The sequence below is a fragment of the Protopterus annectens genome, chromosome 13.part0 (assembly GCF_019279795.1).
Source record: "Protopterus annectens isolate FY-2018-M chromosome 13.part0, PAN1.0, whole genome shotgun sequence".
NCBI lineage: Eukaryota > Metazoa > Chordata > Ceratodontiformes > Protopteridae > Protopterus > Protopterus annectens.
The window spans coordinates 1327805685-1327825809 of record NC_056747.1 but is presented as its reverse complement, the minus strand read 5'-3'; the positions used below and the strand labels follow the sequence as shown (position 1 = coordinate 1327825809).

General features: G+C 37.7%; 1 protein-coding gene across 2 annotated transcripts in view; it reads left to right on the top strand.

Annotated features, from left to right (window-relative positions):
- The window catches only part of LOC122788282, a 683625-nt gene that overhangs the window by 580111 nt on the left and 83389 nt on the right, over positions 1-20125 (top strand). For both annotated transcript variants that reach the window (XM_044055350.1, XR_006362627.1), the window contains exons 4-5: positions 4431-4491; positions 14272-14475. In XM_044055350.1, the coding sequence (XP_043911285.1) occupies positions 4431-4491; positions 14272-14436 (226 nt within the window). In that variant the 3' untranslated portion in view covers positions 14437-14475. The remainder of the gene's footprint in view (positions 1-4430; positions 4492-14271; positions 14476-20125) is intronic.

Sequence of the window (20125 nt, the reverse complement as noted above, 5' to 3'; positions counted from 1 at the left end):
TTTGGGTGTGTTTTTATGTATTTATTTGACAATTCCATAAGTCCTAACACATTTTTGACCATAATTCAGATATTCAGATTTGAAGCCTACAAAACAACAAAGTAAGCTCTATAGGTTATAATATATATATATATATATATATATATATATATATATATATATATATATATATAACGAGAGTGATTAAATATAGCTTGGATATAGATATACAGATATCTCTATTTATCTTAGATGCTTTGTTCGTCAGTATGTTTGGTCAATATTTGTTTAGTTGACCTCTTTTGGTTGACAAAACAGATGGTCTACAGGTGTGCGAGACTGAATTCTCAGGGTTTGGTAATATTCCCTTTCCCCGATTTTCTGCAATCTCAGAGTTAGTATTTATAATTAGCAGGGGCTGTGGGAGTCCAGGGAAGCTTGTCCCATCCAAAAAATGGTGTTTTCTGTATTTTTTTTTTTTGTTTTAAGTTTTGCATGCACCAAATTTATTTCTCAGTGCATGCCTAGTAGCACATCAACATATATTGCTCTGGCTTTTTGGGATGTTGGCAGATGCAAATTTTGATGAAAGCTAGTATAACCGTATATATATATATATATATATATATCAAACCACATTGTTGCAAAATGTATTAGCTGTCAGAATAGGCCAAAACTTGTTGATAACAGATTTGATTTTTCCTGTGTTAGTATCAAATGTAATAATAAAACGTAAAGGTTACTTTTTATTATCTAAAGACAATTCACTGCATTGAGTTACAAAATCATAATTAATCTCACAAATCCTTTTAGGTCTTAAAAATTGAGAAGAGGGAATATTATGGTTATGTATTTATACTTAGAAAATGTGTAATTCAATTGTACAACATTTATCTAGTTTTAAGAATCCATATAGGGAGACGTATAAACAAGCCTTATTAGGGGACCAAACCAGTTAGTTATTCTCCCTGTGGGAAATGTGTTTGTTGCACCTTTGTTATAAAAAGTGAATATTTTATTTTTTAGATACAGCTAGGGATTTTCCATATTTCTTAATTTATTTTGTGTTCTACCTAGTGGTTGATCTACTTTGTACAATGTTTTGTGGTGCTTTTTATGTGGAGGAAATGTCAGGCTTATTTTACATGCAAGTGACATTAGATGTAATAGGGATAGGAGTACCTTGGTTAGACATAAACCACAACATTCTAGTACAAATTTTAATTTTATTGGTATCAGTAGAGTTATTCCTCCATCTCCTAACAAATGTAATAAATTACAAATTTTACACCAAAAGGAGAGGAAGTGGATTTTTTATTGGGCGCTATACAGGGTAAAGGTTTACATAAAGATGGCAGAGCTGTGGGCATTTTGTATGCCAGTAGCTACGCTAATCTGTTCATGGCTAAATTGGAGGAATATCTTTTCTTTAAACTGCAGAACTTCATTGTTTTTATCCCATTTTATAAACATTTTGTGGATGATTTATTTTTATTTGGACAGGGAGCCCGCAACAGTTGTTTATATTTTTTGATGGAATAAATGGCTTGACCAGCTATTTGAAATTTAGTATCACATCATCTGAGACCTATAGAGCATATCTGGATGTGTATATAGAGAGATTAAGTAATGGTATGGTTAATACAGGTGTATTCAATAAGTCTTGTTACAGGAACACAATCCTGCATAGATATAGTATGCATCCGGGACATGTGTTTAAAAATATTATAAAAGGACAAGCGATGCATGCATCTAGACTAAATGCATCAGAGGGTGGCTTTCATTCTGAATTATCTGATTTGGAAGGAAGGCTATTAGCCAGGGCCTATAAACCAGATGAGATACAGAGAGGGTTTGATGGGCTAAATTTGTTGAGGAGAGATGTGGCATGTCCTTATTTCTCAGATTTAAACCCTGATATCTGTATGTCAGACAGGAAGAATGCTAGTAGTGAGTTCAGAGTTCCCTTATTTTATACAAGTGATGTTGGTTTGATTAAGGACATTATTGATAAAAATTGGGGTGTTCTTACTGTAGATCCAGCCATCCGACAGATTGTTGGGGATACCCCCCGTTTTGTCTGTAGGAATAAATGTAATTTAAAAAGGATGTTATGCTATCCTCAAAGCTTACCTAACCCGTCCACTGAAGAACATCATTGTTGCACCACTCCATGTCATGAATGCAACGATTGTGGTTATATCGATAGTGGTGGCTCCGTTTTGCATGCTATCACCAACTATCAGTATAGATTTTGTGCGGTTGCCAACTGCCAAACTGAACACGTAGTATACATGGCTTATTGTGAAGCCTGTGGTACATACTATGTTGGTAAAACAGACAGTAAGTTTAAGGATAGGATTAGAGAGCACCTGTACCATATTAGAATTAAGTCCAACAGTAATGCAGAGCATGTAATGAGCACTGATGTGCATTATAATTTCAGGTTTATGGCTATTGAGGTGACCTTTCCTAATCCAAGAGGTGGGGATATTAGGAATTACACAGAAGGACGAGAGACCAGGTTGATTATTAGACTCGGGGCAGATTGGTGGCCCGGGTTAAATGACAAGGTCCCCCTAAGACCAATACTTAAGTCTAGATGTTTTAAAGTGAAGTAAATGACTAATAGTGAATGTTTTTACATGTATATTAGATTTTACATGATTGTGTTATTTTTATTATTTTTTTTTTATTTTTTTATCTCATAGTTTTTGTTTTTCATATATTTTACTTGATGTTATACTGCTGTTACTTTTGGTAGTACCGCTTTAAATCCTTTGCTAATTATCTAGTTGATTACTATTCAGGAAGTATAAATTCAGCCTTGATTATTTCCATCTGTAAATGGTCTGAAGAAGCCCACTGCGATGAAAGTGTTTAACCTGACTGCTCCTGTTTTGTGAATAAACATTTGATTTTATTCCAGTGCTGCATGTGGAATTTATTTTTCAGCCTTGGTCTGCTCTACTGCTTATACTGTGCTTGTGGATTTAAAGGTTTAAATGAGATTATATGACATTTTTTATTAATTTTCAAAGTTGTCCATCCTTTTACATAATTTTCTATCATGTCTTCTTACCTTTTTTATTTAGATGTATGTTAATATATTTGCATGCACTGAAGAAGCTCCTTGTTTTAGGAGAGAAACCTGTTTTGCTACTTGTAGTTTGTTCTGAGGTGATCTGCTGGATTGAAGTTATATTTTCTACACTGCTGTGTCCTTTGTTTTTGATACATTTTTTCACATGCACTTTTGACTGGGTTAGTATGTGCACTGTGTTTTGTTTCTGACTATAAAAAACAGAATATTACAGACCATATCTGAGAATAATATTGTTGAATGATGAGTAATTGTACTGTTTCACTGTGCATTTACTAATGACGGTGTACAAAAAAAGCTTCAGATTTATATGTAAACCATTTTCGTAAAGCACTAAGTACAACCTAAAAATAATCATATATATCTGTAAAAGCACACACCTGTGTGCTTCACAACAGTATGTGGTGTGTGCTGTGGCTTGTGTAGTTTCCTAATGATACAACTGAAATTTCCTTGGAGCAGTTTTATTTGTTCATAATAGACTTTTGAATGCCATACATTTGTTAATATATATGTATTTGTAGGTCTGTATTGCACATATGTACCTTAGGTCACATATTTTACTATAATAAACTGCTATGTTCTGCCTTTTCTTTGTGATGTACCACAATACCATTGTCTATGCTGAATGTAGGAACTTTGATTCGTATCTTTACTTATTGTATATTTTTGCTTCATAATAACAATTGACTCTTGTATTTGTCCATTAACTTCCTATGTTGTATATATACTTACTTACTTTTATTTTTGTCTGTATTTCACTGTCTACATTCTAAAGTTTGTAATTATTTTGTTTGTTTGGGTTCCCCCTGCCATCCCCTCTTAAATGGGTCTGCTTCCAGTAAGACTAATCCAGTTAACAAAAAGTTATATACATACATAAATGTGTGCATCTCGTATGTTTCTCTCTCTGTACCTACACTGCAATCCATAATGTGATATTTGGCCCTGTGAACTCACTATGCTGTGGTCATTGTAATACATGTCTACATCTGGGCTCTCTTCACTCATTCCTAACAACATTGATGAACTGATAATGACCATTCCATCCTATATTCCCATCTGGCTTTTCTGTTGCAAGGACACTGTAATCAATAGCAGGTTACTAGTAGTGCATTCTGGTCCAAAGCCTGTGTGGTACTGAGGCTGTCTAACTTAAAAACCTGAACATAAGACTTGTACTGAGCTTATCAAACTGGTAAGGCTTTAGGCGGTTTATCTTTTATAGAGACAATTTATTGCAATATTATTCTGCATGAGGTCTTTTGTGATGTACTCATACACCATGTTTGTGTACAAATACCATAATTACATGAACCATCTGATTTGTTGATTTGTTTGTTTTAAGGTTATTGGATGAAGAGGCAGGCTTGACTGCACTGCTGGCAGATACACATACTACTAAGAAGGTGAGAGGTCATCTCTTGTATGAATTATGGTTTCAGCTAAAAAAAAAACATGTGGAGCTCGGCAGTTCACAAACAAGGGCGCCCCTTATCTGGCAGTGAGACAATCCTGGAATGTTCTTTGATAAAATAAAGTACATATAGAGGATACATTATTCTCAAGGCGTTGCTAAAAATGTGGGTGGTTTTCACTTTTTCTTCCAGCTGTAAATTAACAGTGCAGTTTTTTTTGTTATTCTATGTGATTTTCCCATATGCCTACCCACCTTTAAGCCTCTCTCCAGCTGGACATGGCCCTTCATTCCTTTATCGGGAAATTTTACTCAGATCAGGGTGAGAGCTCTACAGAGGTGCCATATTTCAAGCTTTGATGAGGACCTTTTTATGGTCGGGGATGTGCACACTCCACACAGCCATGTTGAAGGTTAACACCACATGTTGGCTTGGTGAGCCTTATGCCCCATCTCCTGGCCAGACACATGTGCATGCCTACAAGGGATTTGAGGCAGTGCACTGCTGGCTCTGCCCTGTCCATCCTCATTTGCTGTCTCCTTCGGACACCCACGCCCCTAACTGAAGTCTGATCAGCTGGGCCTTAGTCAGAACACTGTCCCTCTATGTCACTGGAGCTAGTAATCTTTATACAACCAGTCTGAGTTTTTCCCAAAAATGTTGCAATTGGCTTCACTTTTATAGAATATTCTCATGTTATCTGTGTGTCTTTTTGCACAGATATGAAAATTTATTTACCATTTTATAGCGTTTGCTTAGGTTTCTAGCACCATATGTACATACTCTCTTCAAAATTTATGACACTTTTTAAGTGTCACTCACTCCTTTATTTCACCCAGCAAAAGACAATAGTCTTTCTTCAGTCTCCCTGACCTGCCTGAACAAATGCCTTTATTCATCTCTGGGTTGCATTCAGGACCACCAGTTTGGCCTCTGACTGATCTTCCTGTAAGAAATACATGTCATTAGTTGTGAGTGTTGAGAAGAGTAGTTCTACTGAACAAAGTTAATTTTCAACAGGGAAGCACCAGTAAATTTGTAATGTCCTAACTGAACAGTTGTAGGTTTATACAACAGAGCCAGTAACTTTATATATGACAGACTTAGTAAAACGAGGAAAAATGAAGTAGTAAATGTACATATTTTGTACAAATCACCATAAAACATTAATATATACAATATACATTAATATATAAAATAGAGGGAGAAATGACTTATGCTGAGTGCACCGTTTTATCAGATGCAGTTGATCAGTGGGCACTACTACTCATACCTCCAAAAATTAGAGAAAGGATATGCTTCCACTATGTAAGATAGGAACATTATCATTAAAAGACAGATTTTGCGATTATGGCCAGTCAGAACACATTAATTCTAATGTAGGAGATCAGTACTGTGTTTTTCCATGGGCAAGCCTTCTTGCACCTCATATCCCCAAACTTAGTTAAAGGAAGTCCACAGCCACACAATTTGGGCTAAAAGAGAAGTTCCCCAAAATGTGCAGAGCCCCCTCAAGCAGTTAACATTTACACTTTAACATGAGCAAGAAAGTGATTTCAGAGGAATCGCTGAAAAGGACATAATACATTAAAGATGAAATAGGATGATAAGAGTAAAATAAAGTAGGAGAAGTTGGGATGATTATTAGATTCGAAGTGGGACTCAAGTAATACTGAGCATGTGTTTGTATTCTCATTCAATATCAATTTGATTTTTAAAGAGTGTCTTGAAATTTGTTTTGGGGAAGAAGTCTATATTTTTTGATTCCATGACTCTGAAGACTGAATCAGGCATGCATCTGCAGATCATGGGGAACATGAGGGACACGTACTATTACTGTCTAATGTCTGCTATGGCCATACCTATTGGTTCCCCATCACCTGAGCAAGAACAGGTTGCAACATGGCCATTATCCATTTTTATGGCCATAGTCCATTCAGTAGTGACTGATGTGCTTGCTCACAGATGCAAGGGTCTTGTTACATTACACAATACTTTGAAAATGAAGACAAGTACAGTCCTTTCTCTCTTTCAGTGGTTTTTATTATCTACAGTACACATGTGTGGGAGCCTCATGGAAAGCACCAGGGAGACTCCCAGAACAAAGGAATAAACAAGCTTATATACTGATGATATTGCTGACAGTACAAAAATATAAAAATGAACCAATTAGACCATTATACAGGGCAATTAACCAATCAAAGGTTTACCCGTAAACATAAGACAATTCACATCATCGTATCTCTAGGCAGAGAGAGAAAATCGGATGCACTTCCATAAAAGGCACATTTCCTGCTTTCAAGCAGATTCTTGTTTTTTCAGTATTTTCTCATTGCTCAGAGTTCATTCAAAGTTCACAGTACACCATACATCTTAATACGTACAGACTGTCACATACTCAATTCCCTCAAACACATGCTTTGGCTGTTCATATTCTACAATCCCCCATTTGATGCTATGTAAGCATCACCATTTAACCTATCATACATTTGTCCCAAATCTAACATAACCATGCTACTGGTCTTTTCATCATTGGAAAACATTGTCATTTCATTGTTTACATTCATAGCTGCAGGCATATAAAACTTAGACACTTTCTTCACAGTTTTTGAAGGCATTAATTTCAAGATCAGTGGTTTGATTAGAAATAAAACAGGAAAAACAACAATTGCCAATACTGCAATTAATAAAATCAGCTTTAAAAGTCCACCCCCCAGCCTGAGAACAGATTGGTTAACCATGCCCATGTTGAACTATCAGCCTCTTTGGCCTTTGAGAGTTCGGAAATTCTTTGAATCAGTTCAAGATGACTTTCAATTTCGTGCTGATTGTCAGAAATAAACGTACAGCACTCCTCTTGGATTAAAGCACAAGTTCCTCCTTTCGCCATTAGGGTGAAATCAAGAGCCATACGGTTTTGAAGTACTACAGCTCTCATAGCAGTCAATTCATCATTCACTAGTTCTAAGGCAGAAAATGTAGCATTGCTTAATATTTCAAGCAATTTAGATAGCTTTCTCAGTTCCAAAATTGATTTCACTGCTCTGTATGATGGAATTATACCAGCCCATGATATGACATCATCACCCAAGTCCATATGGGACAGTCCTTTGGTGCTAGCATGAGCTAAATCATGGTGATAGATCCATGAAGCATCAACTCAACCTACAGGATTGGCAGGTTTCTTGACCTCTTGAACGTTCCGAATTTTTCCTTTAGGTAATGCAGATACATGTCGAATAGCTGGGACTAGGTAGCCCAGGAAGCAGCTGCCAGACCAGTTTCCTGGTAGCCATTTATATGCTTTTCTTCCGCACACAAAATAACAATTTTCTACTTTAATGGTGATGTTGATAGACTTGAAGTGATCCCTGGTGTCCTGCAGTCCTTGGAATATTTTCCAATAGACAGTTTATATTTTCTGGGAAAAGTTAGTATAGAGTTTTTAACAAGTCTTTTTATAGGTGAGAAATCTGTTACACAACCCGAATTGTCTGCAGTGCATTTATGTACCACTGTTTTGTTACAATGGCTCTACCCTACTCTAGTTTTACCAAGTTTTTGAAAACACACATTTCTGTTTTGGCGGAGGGATAACTGTAATGCTATCTTGTCCTTTGAAACAACATTTGATGTATCGTAGATCAGATTCATTCAGGTTTCATTAACTCCTAAAGGAGCTACATTTAGCATCAATCCCCCGTGAACAGTAGGAATAGCAGTTCAAATCCAGCAGTCCGAGACATTGAGGGATGATGCATAGGCATATTTAATAGCTTGGTAGGTGTTGAAAGGTGGATGCCATGTAGCTCGTTTATCATGAGGCGTAGTTGGAGCAGGAAATAAAAATGGCCACAGTAAAAATAACAAAACAACAAGAATAACCACCAAAATAGCTGTGCAGTGCATTTGTGGAAATGGTGGTTGCACTTGTATTGTTTCTGGAGAGTGAGGTTGTCCAAATGGATAAACATCAGGCATTGTCAGGTGCTGGTACAGTATGGCTTCGAGTACGAGTAGCAATAGATGGAGAATCAGGAGTTGCAAAAAGTAGAGGCTGTTGATCTTCAGATGGGATGACCTTCTTGACGTGCGATATGTGAATCCAGGTGGGTGAGCCTTGTAGTCACACCACTGATGATGTCGTCAGGTTTGGTCAGGTTGTTCTATAATCGGTCTGCTAGGCTGGCCTCCCATTACCTAATCTCTGCTTCCAGAGTCGGGAGCAGTCTGCTGTTCTCCCCGCCGGCCTTCACCCTCTGTTGTGGAGCTCACTGCTCTGTCTTGAACCTGTGAGGGCTGATATTGCGGTGGAGGAGCTGTAGGGGGTGGGGAGAACCAGGGGTTATCATCCTCAGATGATTCAGTTATTTGTAATTTACTTAATTCCTGTACAGGATATAATCCCTTAAAGGGTGGTTCCTTTAAGTGTTTACCGTCTGCTACATCTAGATTACTCGCAGTATGTCGCAGTTCCTTTATCTGTTCTTCTAGTTTCTTTTGATTGTGTTCAAGACTACTGATGACCAAGTCCTTTTCCCTTTCTTTAGCCTCACACATCCAATCATTAAAAGCTGCCCAGCACAACCCTGGTATTTTTCCTTTCTTTTTTAATTTCTTTTGCAAATTAGTCAATATATCTTTATTAAAACTACCATTTTCGGGAAAAGCAAGGTTACTGTCATCTTTAGTAAGGGTGATCCACTGATTTAAAAACATGCAACTGTCCCGGGACACACGGTAAAACATATAACCAGCTGGTGTACCTTTTTCTGGCTCATCTATTTTTCCCATACTCGCTCCCATTTTCACTTAAATAGAGCTATACTTGTGTAATACAGGTTTAGCTAAGGCATTGTGTAAATGTATTGTTACCCCACTATCATATTTCCTTTCATACGTATGTCGCCAGTATTCTCTGTATTAACCCACACTCATACTGTGCATTCGATAGCAGAAAAAGAAATGCATGCCACTTACCTCAAAACAACTGAATGAGAGAAATCATACCATTTTCTGCATAAAAAAAAATTATTTTCACAATAGGAGAGGACATTCAAAATTACTTGGTTAAACCGATATCTGAAGAAGAAATAGTATATGTAATTCAGCATATGAAATCACATAAATCACCAGGTCCTGATGGCTTGACAGTGGAATTTTATAAAAAATTTGCAGATATTTTCAGTAAGATACTTTCAGTTGTGTTTAACTACATAATTAGGAATAAAATTAATGATCCACACCTTAACGCCTCAAAAACTATTTTTATACATAAAGCCAATTCAGATCCTCAAAATCCAGATAATTATAGACCGATATCATTAATAAATGTAGACATGAAAATTCTAACCTCTATTATAGCATCTAGACTGAAGAGAATCATGGCTCATATCATTTCTAAAGAACAGACTGGTTTTATGGCAGGTAGACAAACCAGTGATAATACACTCACACTACATACTATGTTAGAGCATGCTAAGCAAAATAATTTAAATATTTATGCCCTTATAATTGATGCCCAGAAAGCCTTTGATAGGGTTGATACAAATTTCTTGTTTGATCTTTTACCGTATTTTAATATATCACATGAGTTTGTCCAAATGTTACAAATATTATATAGTAATCCCTATACTACATTGTATATTAATAAAAACTTCTCTAAAAGAATACAGATTAAGACTGGAACACGCCAGGGTTGCCCTTTGTCCCCTTTATTATTTAATATCTATCTTGAACCATTGTTTTTATATATTAAACAAAATGTTTATCATAATGTCCCAATAATTTATGGAACTAAAATATTAATGGCAGCTTTTGCTGACGATCTTAGCATTTATTGTGCATCTCCATTATCAGATACTGAAAAATTATTGAAGGCTGTTAATGAGTTCTCAAAAGTGTCTAATTATAAAATTAACTTGAAAAAACCAATATCTTCCCTTTAAAGACACCTAAACCCTTTTCGTTATTGCCCTTAGTGGGACAGGTATCATTTAAAGAAAATATTTAGGTATTGAGTTCTCTACTGATAATAAAGACTTTTATAATAATAATATTAAAGCAATCTGGGAACAAATAATTTCTGATTTTGGGAGATGGAAAAATTTACGACTGCCAATATTAGCAAACGTTTCAATTATCAAAATGAACATATTACCACGATTACTGTATATTTTTAGGTCAGCCAATTTATTACTTTCGAAGTCGTTTTTTAAACGGATTCATAAAGAATTGGCTAAATTCATTTGGGAACCAAAGAAAACCAGGATATCTTATGATAAATTAATGACCCAAAAAAATAGAGGAGGACTGGAATTACCTAATTTATTTGAAATGTATTATTTTATTGTAAATTCTAATAGAATTTTAAGAATTGCCAATTATGATATAAATAATACTAAGTGGACACCACCTTGGGTAGTTCTGAATTATAAATATATTCTAAAGTTAAATATCAATCCTAAAGCAATACTTTTTTTAGGTAAGGATACATTGAAATTCTATGGGATTATTGAACACATCAAAATGAACATACTCTCTTTACATAATTTATTTCATTTATTAGATTTGGTTCAACATATGATGGTTTTTCAACCCTTTCATAAGAATCCTAATTTAAAATTGAATAATCAACTAATTGATCTCAACAAGTTTCCATTGATAGTTAATCTAACTTTGATTGATATATATAAACATCGTGACAGTTCGGCCAACCAAATAAGACAAGAACTTAACTTACCTAAAAATTATCTGGTTATTCTGAGGCAAATTAGAGAACTCACTATAAGCTATTTTAAAAGTTTTAAACCGGAAGAAGAGGCTATTAATAGATGCTCTTTGTTGTGGCAAGCTCTCCAACAGGATCTTAAATATATCACGACAGCAAATCAATTAATTAAAGAATTTCAATTTCATGATAAAATTGTGTTATCAAACTACTGGGAAGAGAAAATCTTACTGACAGATAGAAGTAATATGTTAAAAGCAATTGACTTGACCATCAAATCTACTTCTCTTCAAAAATTAATATATACCCAGTTAATGATTTGGAACAATGCATATTATACACGTCCTACCCTGCATAAATTTAATCCCAAAAATTCACCAACTTGTCCATACTGTAAGAATCAACCAGCTGATCTTCTTCATATGTTCTGGAGTTGTAAATGTATTTTCAAACTTTGGAATTCCCTTAAGATCCAACTTCAAAAGGTGGGTTACCAGAGTACAACGTTATCATGGAAATTTATGATTCTGCATATTCCCCCGAGAGAGATCCCTAAATCACAAATTATTATATATATTAATGAAGCTTTATATAGCTTCAAATTGGTTAGAGCCATCTAAAACTTCATGGCAGAACTTTAGAGTTCTAGCGACAAAACATATATTGGCTCATAAATTACTATTAAACCCACAAAATAAAAATGTTAATAATCCAAAAATTTGGGAACAGATTTTTAATATTATACTAGCATAGTATTTTGAACTTGGAAATATTAATAATTATTTATGTGTGTGGAGAGAATTTAGTAATCAACTGTCTATTACTTGCATTTATTCTTATGCTTTTTTATATTTAACTGTATTACATGGAAGCATTCTTGTAAATATTGTATATAGAGTGTGGTTATTAGTGATATTAGTTAATGCTTGATTTGTGAATATATGTTATTTTTGTTCTTATTTGTGTTTGAAAATAATATAACAATAAAGATTTATTATGGAAAAAAAAAATATTTTCAAATCTTTAAAGCAGACAGGTGCAGAAAAATGAAAGGAACACTGCCGAAACAAAAATCTGTTATGGGCCCTTTTGTTGGCAGTATTTCATTCAGTTCCTGACTGCTGCAGCTTGTTCTCAATTCAGATCCGAGTAAACGGCACCAGTTGTTATGTTACACAATACTTTGAAAATGAAGATAAATACAGTTCTTTCTCTCTTTCAGTGGTTTTTATTATCTACAGTACGGATGTGTGGGAGCCTCATGGAAAGCACCAGGGAGACTCCCAGAACAAATGAATAAACAAGCTTATATACTGGTGATATTGCTGACAGTACAAAAATATAAAAATGAACCAATCAGACCATTGTACAGGACAATTAACCAATCAAAAGTTTACCCGTAAACATAAGAAAATTCACATCATTATATCTCTAGGCAGAGAGAGAAAATCGGATGCACTTTCATAAAAGGCACATTTCCTGCTTTCAAGCAGATTCTTGTTTTTCAGTATTTTCTCATTGCTCAGAGTTCATTCAAAGTTCACAGTACACCGTACATCTTAATAGGTACAGACTGTCACATACTCAGTTCCTTCAAACGCATGCTTTGGCTGTTCATATTCTACAGCCTGCTATGCCCTTCTATCTGAGAATACATATTCCCACATCTGACGCATGATGGGTACTATATGTATACAGCTTAAAAGAGCCAGTAACACATTTGCATGCTCTGAACCCCTTTGTCTAGTAGGTACTGGCATTAAAGTAGGCCTGACTGCCTGCCTCAGTCTGTGACGGGCAAGCCAGCATCAGCCACCAGCTCCTACTCTCTGTTGTCTGCTCATCCAGTACCTGGGTTACTAGTCAGTCCCGGGTTATTTGGGACATTGTCAAGGCTTTCTACTGCTGAATTGTGGAGATAACAATAGAAGCATACCATTTTAGTGATGCTTTGAGGGTTGGGTTCTTTTCTGTATAATATAATAATATATAGGTAGTATTAAGAGAGTCATGTCTATGTTGGATGACTTCAGATATAGGGTAGAGCTGAGTATGGCTGGATGCAAATTTACCTGTTCTGTAGTAGTCTACCTTAGTTTCCTGTCATAACCAGAGGAAAGGTTTGCTAGAACTTTGATGCACATAAGAAGCATGCTGAGCAGTTTTACAGAGTCTAAGACTTTATTTGGAATGTTGCTTTCACAGAAAAGTTGAAACTTTGTGGTGAAACCTGAACGATCAGTTTAAAAAAATGCTTTGGACTTCAAAGTAGTAAGTTAAAGACAAGTCATTTTTATTCAGAATTCCATATGGAAGAAGCTAACCTGAAGATGATTTGAGACACCTGAGTTTCTCTTGGAGGAAACGGGAGTGTAGAATCATCATACAATGAATGAGTCTTGCAAAAGCTCGGGGTATGACCCTGCCATGTGCAGTGATCATAAACAGCAAAGGGCCAGTAATCGTTCCTTGGGGGTACTTGCAGGATAGGTGGGAGGGGCTGTACAATAGTACTGGCCTACCTGACAGAGAAGAATCTGTATTCAGAGTAGCTAGTGAACCAAATTAATGAGTATTTGGAAATGCCGCAGCAGATAAGTCTTTTGTGGAAGGATGCCACGGTATTGGTATTGAAGGCCTTAGAAAGAACTAAGAACAGTTTTCAAATATATTTTACCATGTTAAGTTTGTCTGTTATGAATACAATGAGAGCAAGAGAGAGTACACAGTGCAATCACATAAATTCTTAAAAGCTCAGGTGACTGGTAGTCTGATTTGTAACTCAATAAGCAGGCTTTTGGACAAGCGTTCCTAGGTATAATCCTTTTAGCCATGATGGCAGTATGTACTATATCTTTTGCCGAGTACTGTTATTTATGACATATACACTGAAGGGCAAAAGATACTGTTTCATAATGTTAGAACTTTTTACATTATTTTATACTTGATTATAGTCTTATATTCTGAATAACTGAAATGTTTGCATTTTATAAAATTCTACATTTCCATCATAGACATTTTTTTCTTCTTCACATCTTTAGGATGCAATCAAACTAGCTGATTCAGATATTTCCTCTGAAATAGGGAAAAAGAAACCTTCATGGATTAAAGAACTTGAGAAAGATATTAGTCCAGTGGATTCAGCAGGTCTTTTAGGAATCCTGAGTGACTCAGACAGTTCTGATGAAGAAAACATTTTTGGATGATTTAAAAATGAAATTTCTGATGGAAAGCCTGAACAAGAGGTAATTTTCATTGTTTTTAAATAATGATTATGGGATGAAAACAACTATCTTGACCAATATAAATGTTTGTAACATTACATTTTGATATAATGTTTAAAATGTTAACTATAACAATAGCACACATTGTCTACAAAAGGAGATTAAATTTAATTTGATAATTAAGAATTTAAGGAAAATGGTGTGCCATTTGAAAGGCATGCAGTTCGGCATGTCCTTGACATTATTAGAAAATGTGCTATTTAATTTGTTTACACAACAAGTCAACATTATTTGTGCTTAAAGAAATACTTTGCTTAATAGCATTCAAATTCATTTACTTTAAGCCAGCCTCCTGGTGCTAGGGTATAACATTTTTCTGTACCACCAGTGACCTGCCAGGGGGCCCTGTCAGTGAGCATAAGGACAGAATGGCTAATGGCATGCAAGGTAGTAAGCTATTTACTATGGCATTGAGCATGAGAGGAGTGCCAGAAAGAATGAAAAGGTAGATACAGGACTGATCATCAGATATGAACTGTTCAGAATTCCTTTGGTCAGGAATGAATACTCTTTCAAGTCCCTTTGCCAGGACTAAAGGGTGGAGTTGAAGGAGATTAATAGTATCGCAAAACAGCATGTTTGATGACTATAGAAGAGATATGCTGATGAGCCAGGTATGGAAATAAGGTACATAAGGAAAGTTGTTGGTGGAATGCAGAATTCCAAGAGATTGCACTGCTGCAACTGCCGGAGCCTTATTAGGTAAATCAGACCACAAGTCAGTCAACTTCAAGCTGGCACCAATGCCAAAATTCACAAAGGGCAAAGTCAGACTAAAAATCTTCACAAAGACAAACTACACCCTCCTAGAGGAAGGTATAAATGCATTCAAAGTCCCCCCCCCCAAACTGGAAGCAGTAACTACACTGAAGCTTACACTAAAGACCTGTACAATCACTTGCACAAGTTTATAGATTCTGCTGTACCAGAAATAATCAAAACCAGAGCCCCAAGTAAAATCAAGCCACCATGGTGGACATCTGGCATCAATAAACATAAAAAGTTGCTGTCCAGCAAAACAAAGGCAAGGCCCCAACAATGGAAAAGCACCATCCACCCTCTCAACAAGCAAATAAGACAACATGTGAAATCCTCTAAGGGAATCTTTGAGAAAAACGTAGCAAGTACAGCCATGGATAATCATAAGGCCTTTTACAGCTACGTACATAGCCTAAAAGGTAGGACCCAAGCATGTGCTGAACTAGCGACTAATGGTATCACACACACGGACTCCATAGAGATAGCAAACCTGCTAGCGGATAGGTTTGGTGAAAATTTCACTCCCTTATCTTCTCCAAACTTATCACAAACATTTCCCCAAACTTCCCCATCCCACCATACATATCTGAAGAACAGGTCATTAAAGCCTTGTCCAAGGCAAAAAACACAGCTTCTATGGGACCACACAGAGCATCCCAGACTGTCTTCTAAACAGGGTAAAATATGAACTAGCATCACTGTTAAGTTCCCTTTTCAATCACAGCCTAACCACGGGCTTTGTTCCTGCAGAATGGAGAACAGCAATAGGTATTCCCCTCCACAAAGGTGGCGTAGCAACAGACCTGGGAAATTATAGACCCATAAGTCTGTCCATCCTCTTCTGTAAGGCCATGGAGCGTATCATTATGGACCTCAGAAATAAAGACATAGGCGAACTCCAAATCCTGGATCCCACCAAATTCAGCTTCATCAAGGGCAGATCCTGCCTGTTAAATCTGGTGGATTTCTTCAAAAATGTGACCAGGGCCATTGACTAGGGCAAATCTGTGCACACAGCATACCTCGACTTGGCAAATGTTTTTGACACAATCCCACACTCAGCCATTACCAATAAACATAGCAAACTGAATGTACACCCCTTTGTTGTAAGATAGGTTGCAAACTGGCTCATAAACTCGACATTCAGTGAGGTGCTACAAGGGTCAGTGCTTATCCCCCTGTCATTTGGTATATACTTCTCAGAAGTTCAGGCAAAAACTAAGTGGTTGTGGCTGGCCAAGTTTGCGGATGACTGCAAACTTGGTGCAATTATTGAATCCCCAAATTATGTCAGTATACTCCAGGAGGGTCTTATGCAGACCAACAACTGGTGTCTTAGTCACAATCTCAAATTGAATGCAAAGACATGCATCATCATTCCCTTCAGCAATAACAATGCGGCTTTACACTATCAAATCAACAACAGTACCCTAAGTACCTACAAAGTGGTAAGGGATCTGGGGTAACAAGTTGACTGCAACCTTAACTTTGACCACCATGAGTCTGCTGTAGTAAGGAAGGCTTTCCTACATAGCACACTTGATTAGTAAAGGCTTTGCCTCAAGAACAAAGGAGGTTAGAACCCTACTGTACTCTGCACTAATCAGGCCCATAATTGAGTATAACTCCCCACTGGTATGTACCGTACAAAACACCTGCAGAAATTGGAGAGACCTCAGAGGTTTCTAACAAATAAGATCAAGGGACTCCAGCATGTGCCTTACACAGACTGATTAAAGTCCCTGTCACTATGCTCTGTATTGTATAGACTTCTTAGGGGGAGACTTATGCCTGGCTTACAGAGCAATCTCAGACACAAACCTAATGAACTTGCTGCACATCGGTAAATCAAATGGGACTAGAACTACCCATTTCAGGGACCTGAATATGGCCTGCAACTTAAATAGGATATGCTGGAGAGACAGATTTGACTTCCAGCGACTACCGCATCTTTGGAATAGGCTACAAATTCTTGTGAAACAGAGCACCTCTATGACACTATTCAAAAGGAACCCGGACGAGTGGATGGGGCACCATAAATTTTTACCAGGGATAGCACCCACAGCCCTTCTGGACATGGGCAGTCATTACTAAATGCAGTCCCGGGTATTGACTAGCGTATCTATGGTATACATTGGGATGAAACGGCTAGGATTGAAATGACCTCCGGGTTGATAACCTAGTAAACTCCTGTGATCCTATGATCTTAAATAGCCATGCTCGTTTGGCAACATATCAGATACCCTAGCAGGAGCTGTGTCTGAGGAAGCCCAAGATAAAGTGGCCTCCCAACTAGCCACCCTGAAGTCTGTTTCCAACTCATCCATGAGGCTCATTGTGCATGCAGCCGAAGAAACATTGATTGCAGCGGGTTCAGGTGGTGCCATAAGGCATCATGCCTGGATGCACTTATGTGAGTTTGCGGAGCAATTTAAATCTTCCTTTGTCAATACTCCTTTTGACAGATCTTCCTTATTCAGCCCCAAAGTTAAAAAAACTCTAGCCAGGTGTGAAAAGAATGGAAAGACCATATCTGCAGTGGGCATACTTTATTTGCTCCCCAACGGTCCTACACTAGGACTCAGAGGAGCGGGAAGAAGTGGTTCAAGAAATCCCAAGGGCCTTTTCAGAACACATGTGGTGGTGGCTTCCCTCAGGGCAGAGGGGGGAGCTCTAATGGAAGACACTGACCCCGCAGCAGAGGTGGCCCACAAAATCAGGGTTCCAGAGATTCTTTCTCTGGACAGTCCTACCAATACTCCTGAAATGGTCCCGATTGTTTACCTCTAGAAGTAGTCGGGGGAAGATTTTCTCTCCACTCAAGGGCCTGATGGCAAATAACTTCTGATACTTGGGTGCAGAGGATCATTGCCAGAGGTTACCATATTCCCTTCACACTTTTTCCAAGATCAAAACGAAGACTCCCCAATGTTCCACCCAATCAGAGGGATCAAGCAGCTTTAGAGATTCAAAAGCTACTAGAAAAAAAGAGTTATCCAATAAGCTCCACTAGACCAGAAATGATCTGGATTTTACTCAAGGTTCTTTTTGGTGCCAAAAAAGACAGGAGACTTGAGACCAATTTTAGATCTCAGCCTTCTGAACAAATTTGTTCAGCAAGCAAAATTCCGGATGGTCACGGTTCAGTCAATACTTCCCTTTCTAGAGGAAAATGATTGGATGTGCTCTACAGATCTTCAGGATGCGTATTGCCACATAAAAATGGACAAATGCTCCAGAAGGTTCCTCCACTTTCTGCTAAGAGCCAGTTATTTTCATCTCAGAGTGCTGCCCTTTCTCTCACCACAGCCCCCACGATGTTCACCAGGTGTTTAGCAGCAGTAACAGCTCACTTGAGACTGCACGGATTCTGGGTGTTTCCTTATCTAGATGACTGGCTCATCACTGCTCCCACCAGGCATCTACTGCTTCATGTAACAGATTTCATTCTGCACCTATTTGTTCATCTGGGCATTACAGCGAATCAATCAAAATCTCAGCTACGTCTCACTCAAGATCTGAGCGTTCATGATTTTGATTTTTCATCTATGTAATATAGATCCTTCTTTTAAGCTGTCCCTTCATTCCACCTCAAGCCAAGGCCATAGTGACCACAGATGCCTCCCAGATGGAGTGGGGGGCATTATGTGGGAAGAACAGTCCAAGGCAGTTGGTCCCCGATAGATGCCAACTTGCATATCAATGTTCTGGAACTGAGGGCAGTGCTGTTAGCATTGCAAGACTCCCAATCTGTCCTCCCATGATTACAGTTCAATCAGACAACATGTCAGTAGTCTGGTACATCAAAAAAACAGGGCAGAACCAAGTCTTACCCCCTGTGTCGAGAAGCTCTCAGAGTGTGGCAATGGGTGATAGCCTCCAAATGCTTTCTAATAGCAACATCCCAGGGAGCTTGAACATGATAGCAGACAAACTGAGCAGATGCATTCTCCTGCCTCACAAGTGGTCTCTCAATCCCAGAGTGACCAAGGAGATTTTATGCCACTGTGGCCAGCCTTGCTGTGACCTCATTGCATCACCCCTGAACAACAAGTGCAGCAGCTACTTTGGCCTAATTCCCCTTCAGGAGAGTTCTTGAGAGATGCTCTCCTTCATGATTGGCCAGTGGGACTACTGTATGCCTTTACCCCTTCCCACTGATTCCTTTCTTCTTAAAGAAAGCCAGCAAGTTGAGAAGCAAGGTGATCCTCATTGTGCCCTTCTGGCCTCGACAAGTCTGGTTCCCCTTTCTGTGGCCTCCTCTAATTCACCATCCATGGACCCAGTTCCTGATCTTCTGTCTTCTCCACAGGGACAGTGCACCCCAATCTTCATAACTTCAAGCTTACAGCTTGGCTCCTCCAATTCAGTTAGTTGCCAGGCAGAAAAAAATTGTCTTCCCCAGTCCAAAAAACTCTACTGGCTTCCCATAGACCTTCCACCAGGAAACTTTACCACAGCAAGTGGAAAATGCTTTCTATTTGGGTGTACAATAATGTTCTTAACCCCTTTTCCGCACAAGTTGAAAAGGTATTGGAGTTTTAGCTATGCTTTTCAGTCAAGGAGCATCTGCTTCTACTATTAAGGCCCAAAAAGCTGCTATTTCCAATTTACACAATGGCTTTGAAGACCATTCAGTAATTTCCCATAGATTGTGTAAAGTGTTCATGAAGGGAGCTTTGCGGTTGAAACCTCCATTTAAAAGTACTCTAGCTCCTTGGGTTCTGACTTTAGTTTTGCAGTCTTTGGTACTTTCCCCCATTGAACTGGCGGCTACATGTCACTTAAGTTTCTTTCATGGAAGACTATTTTTCTGATAGCCATTACCTCCGCCAGAAGGATTTCTGAAATA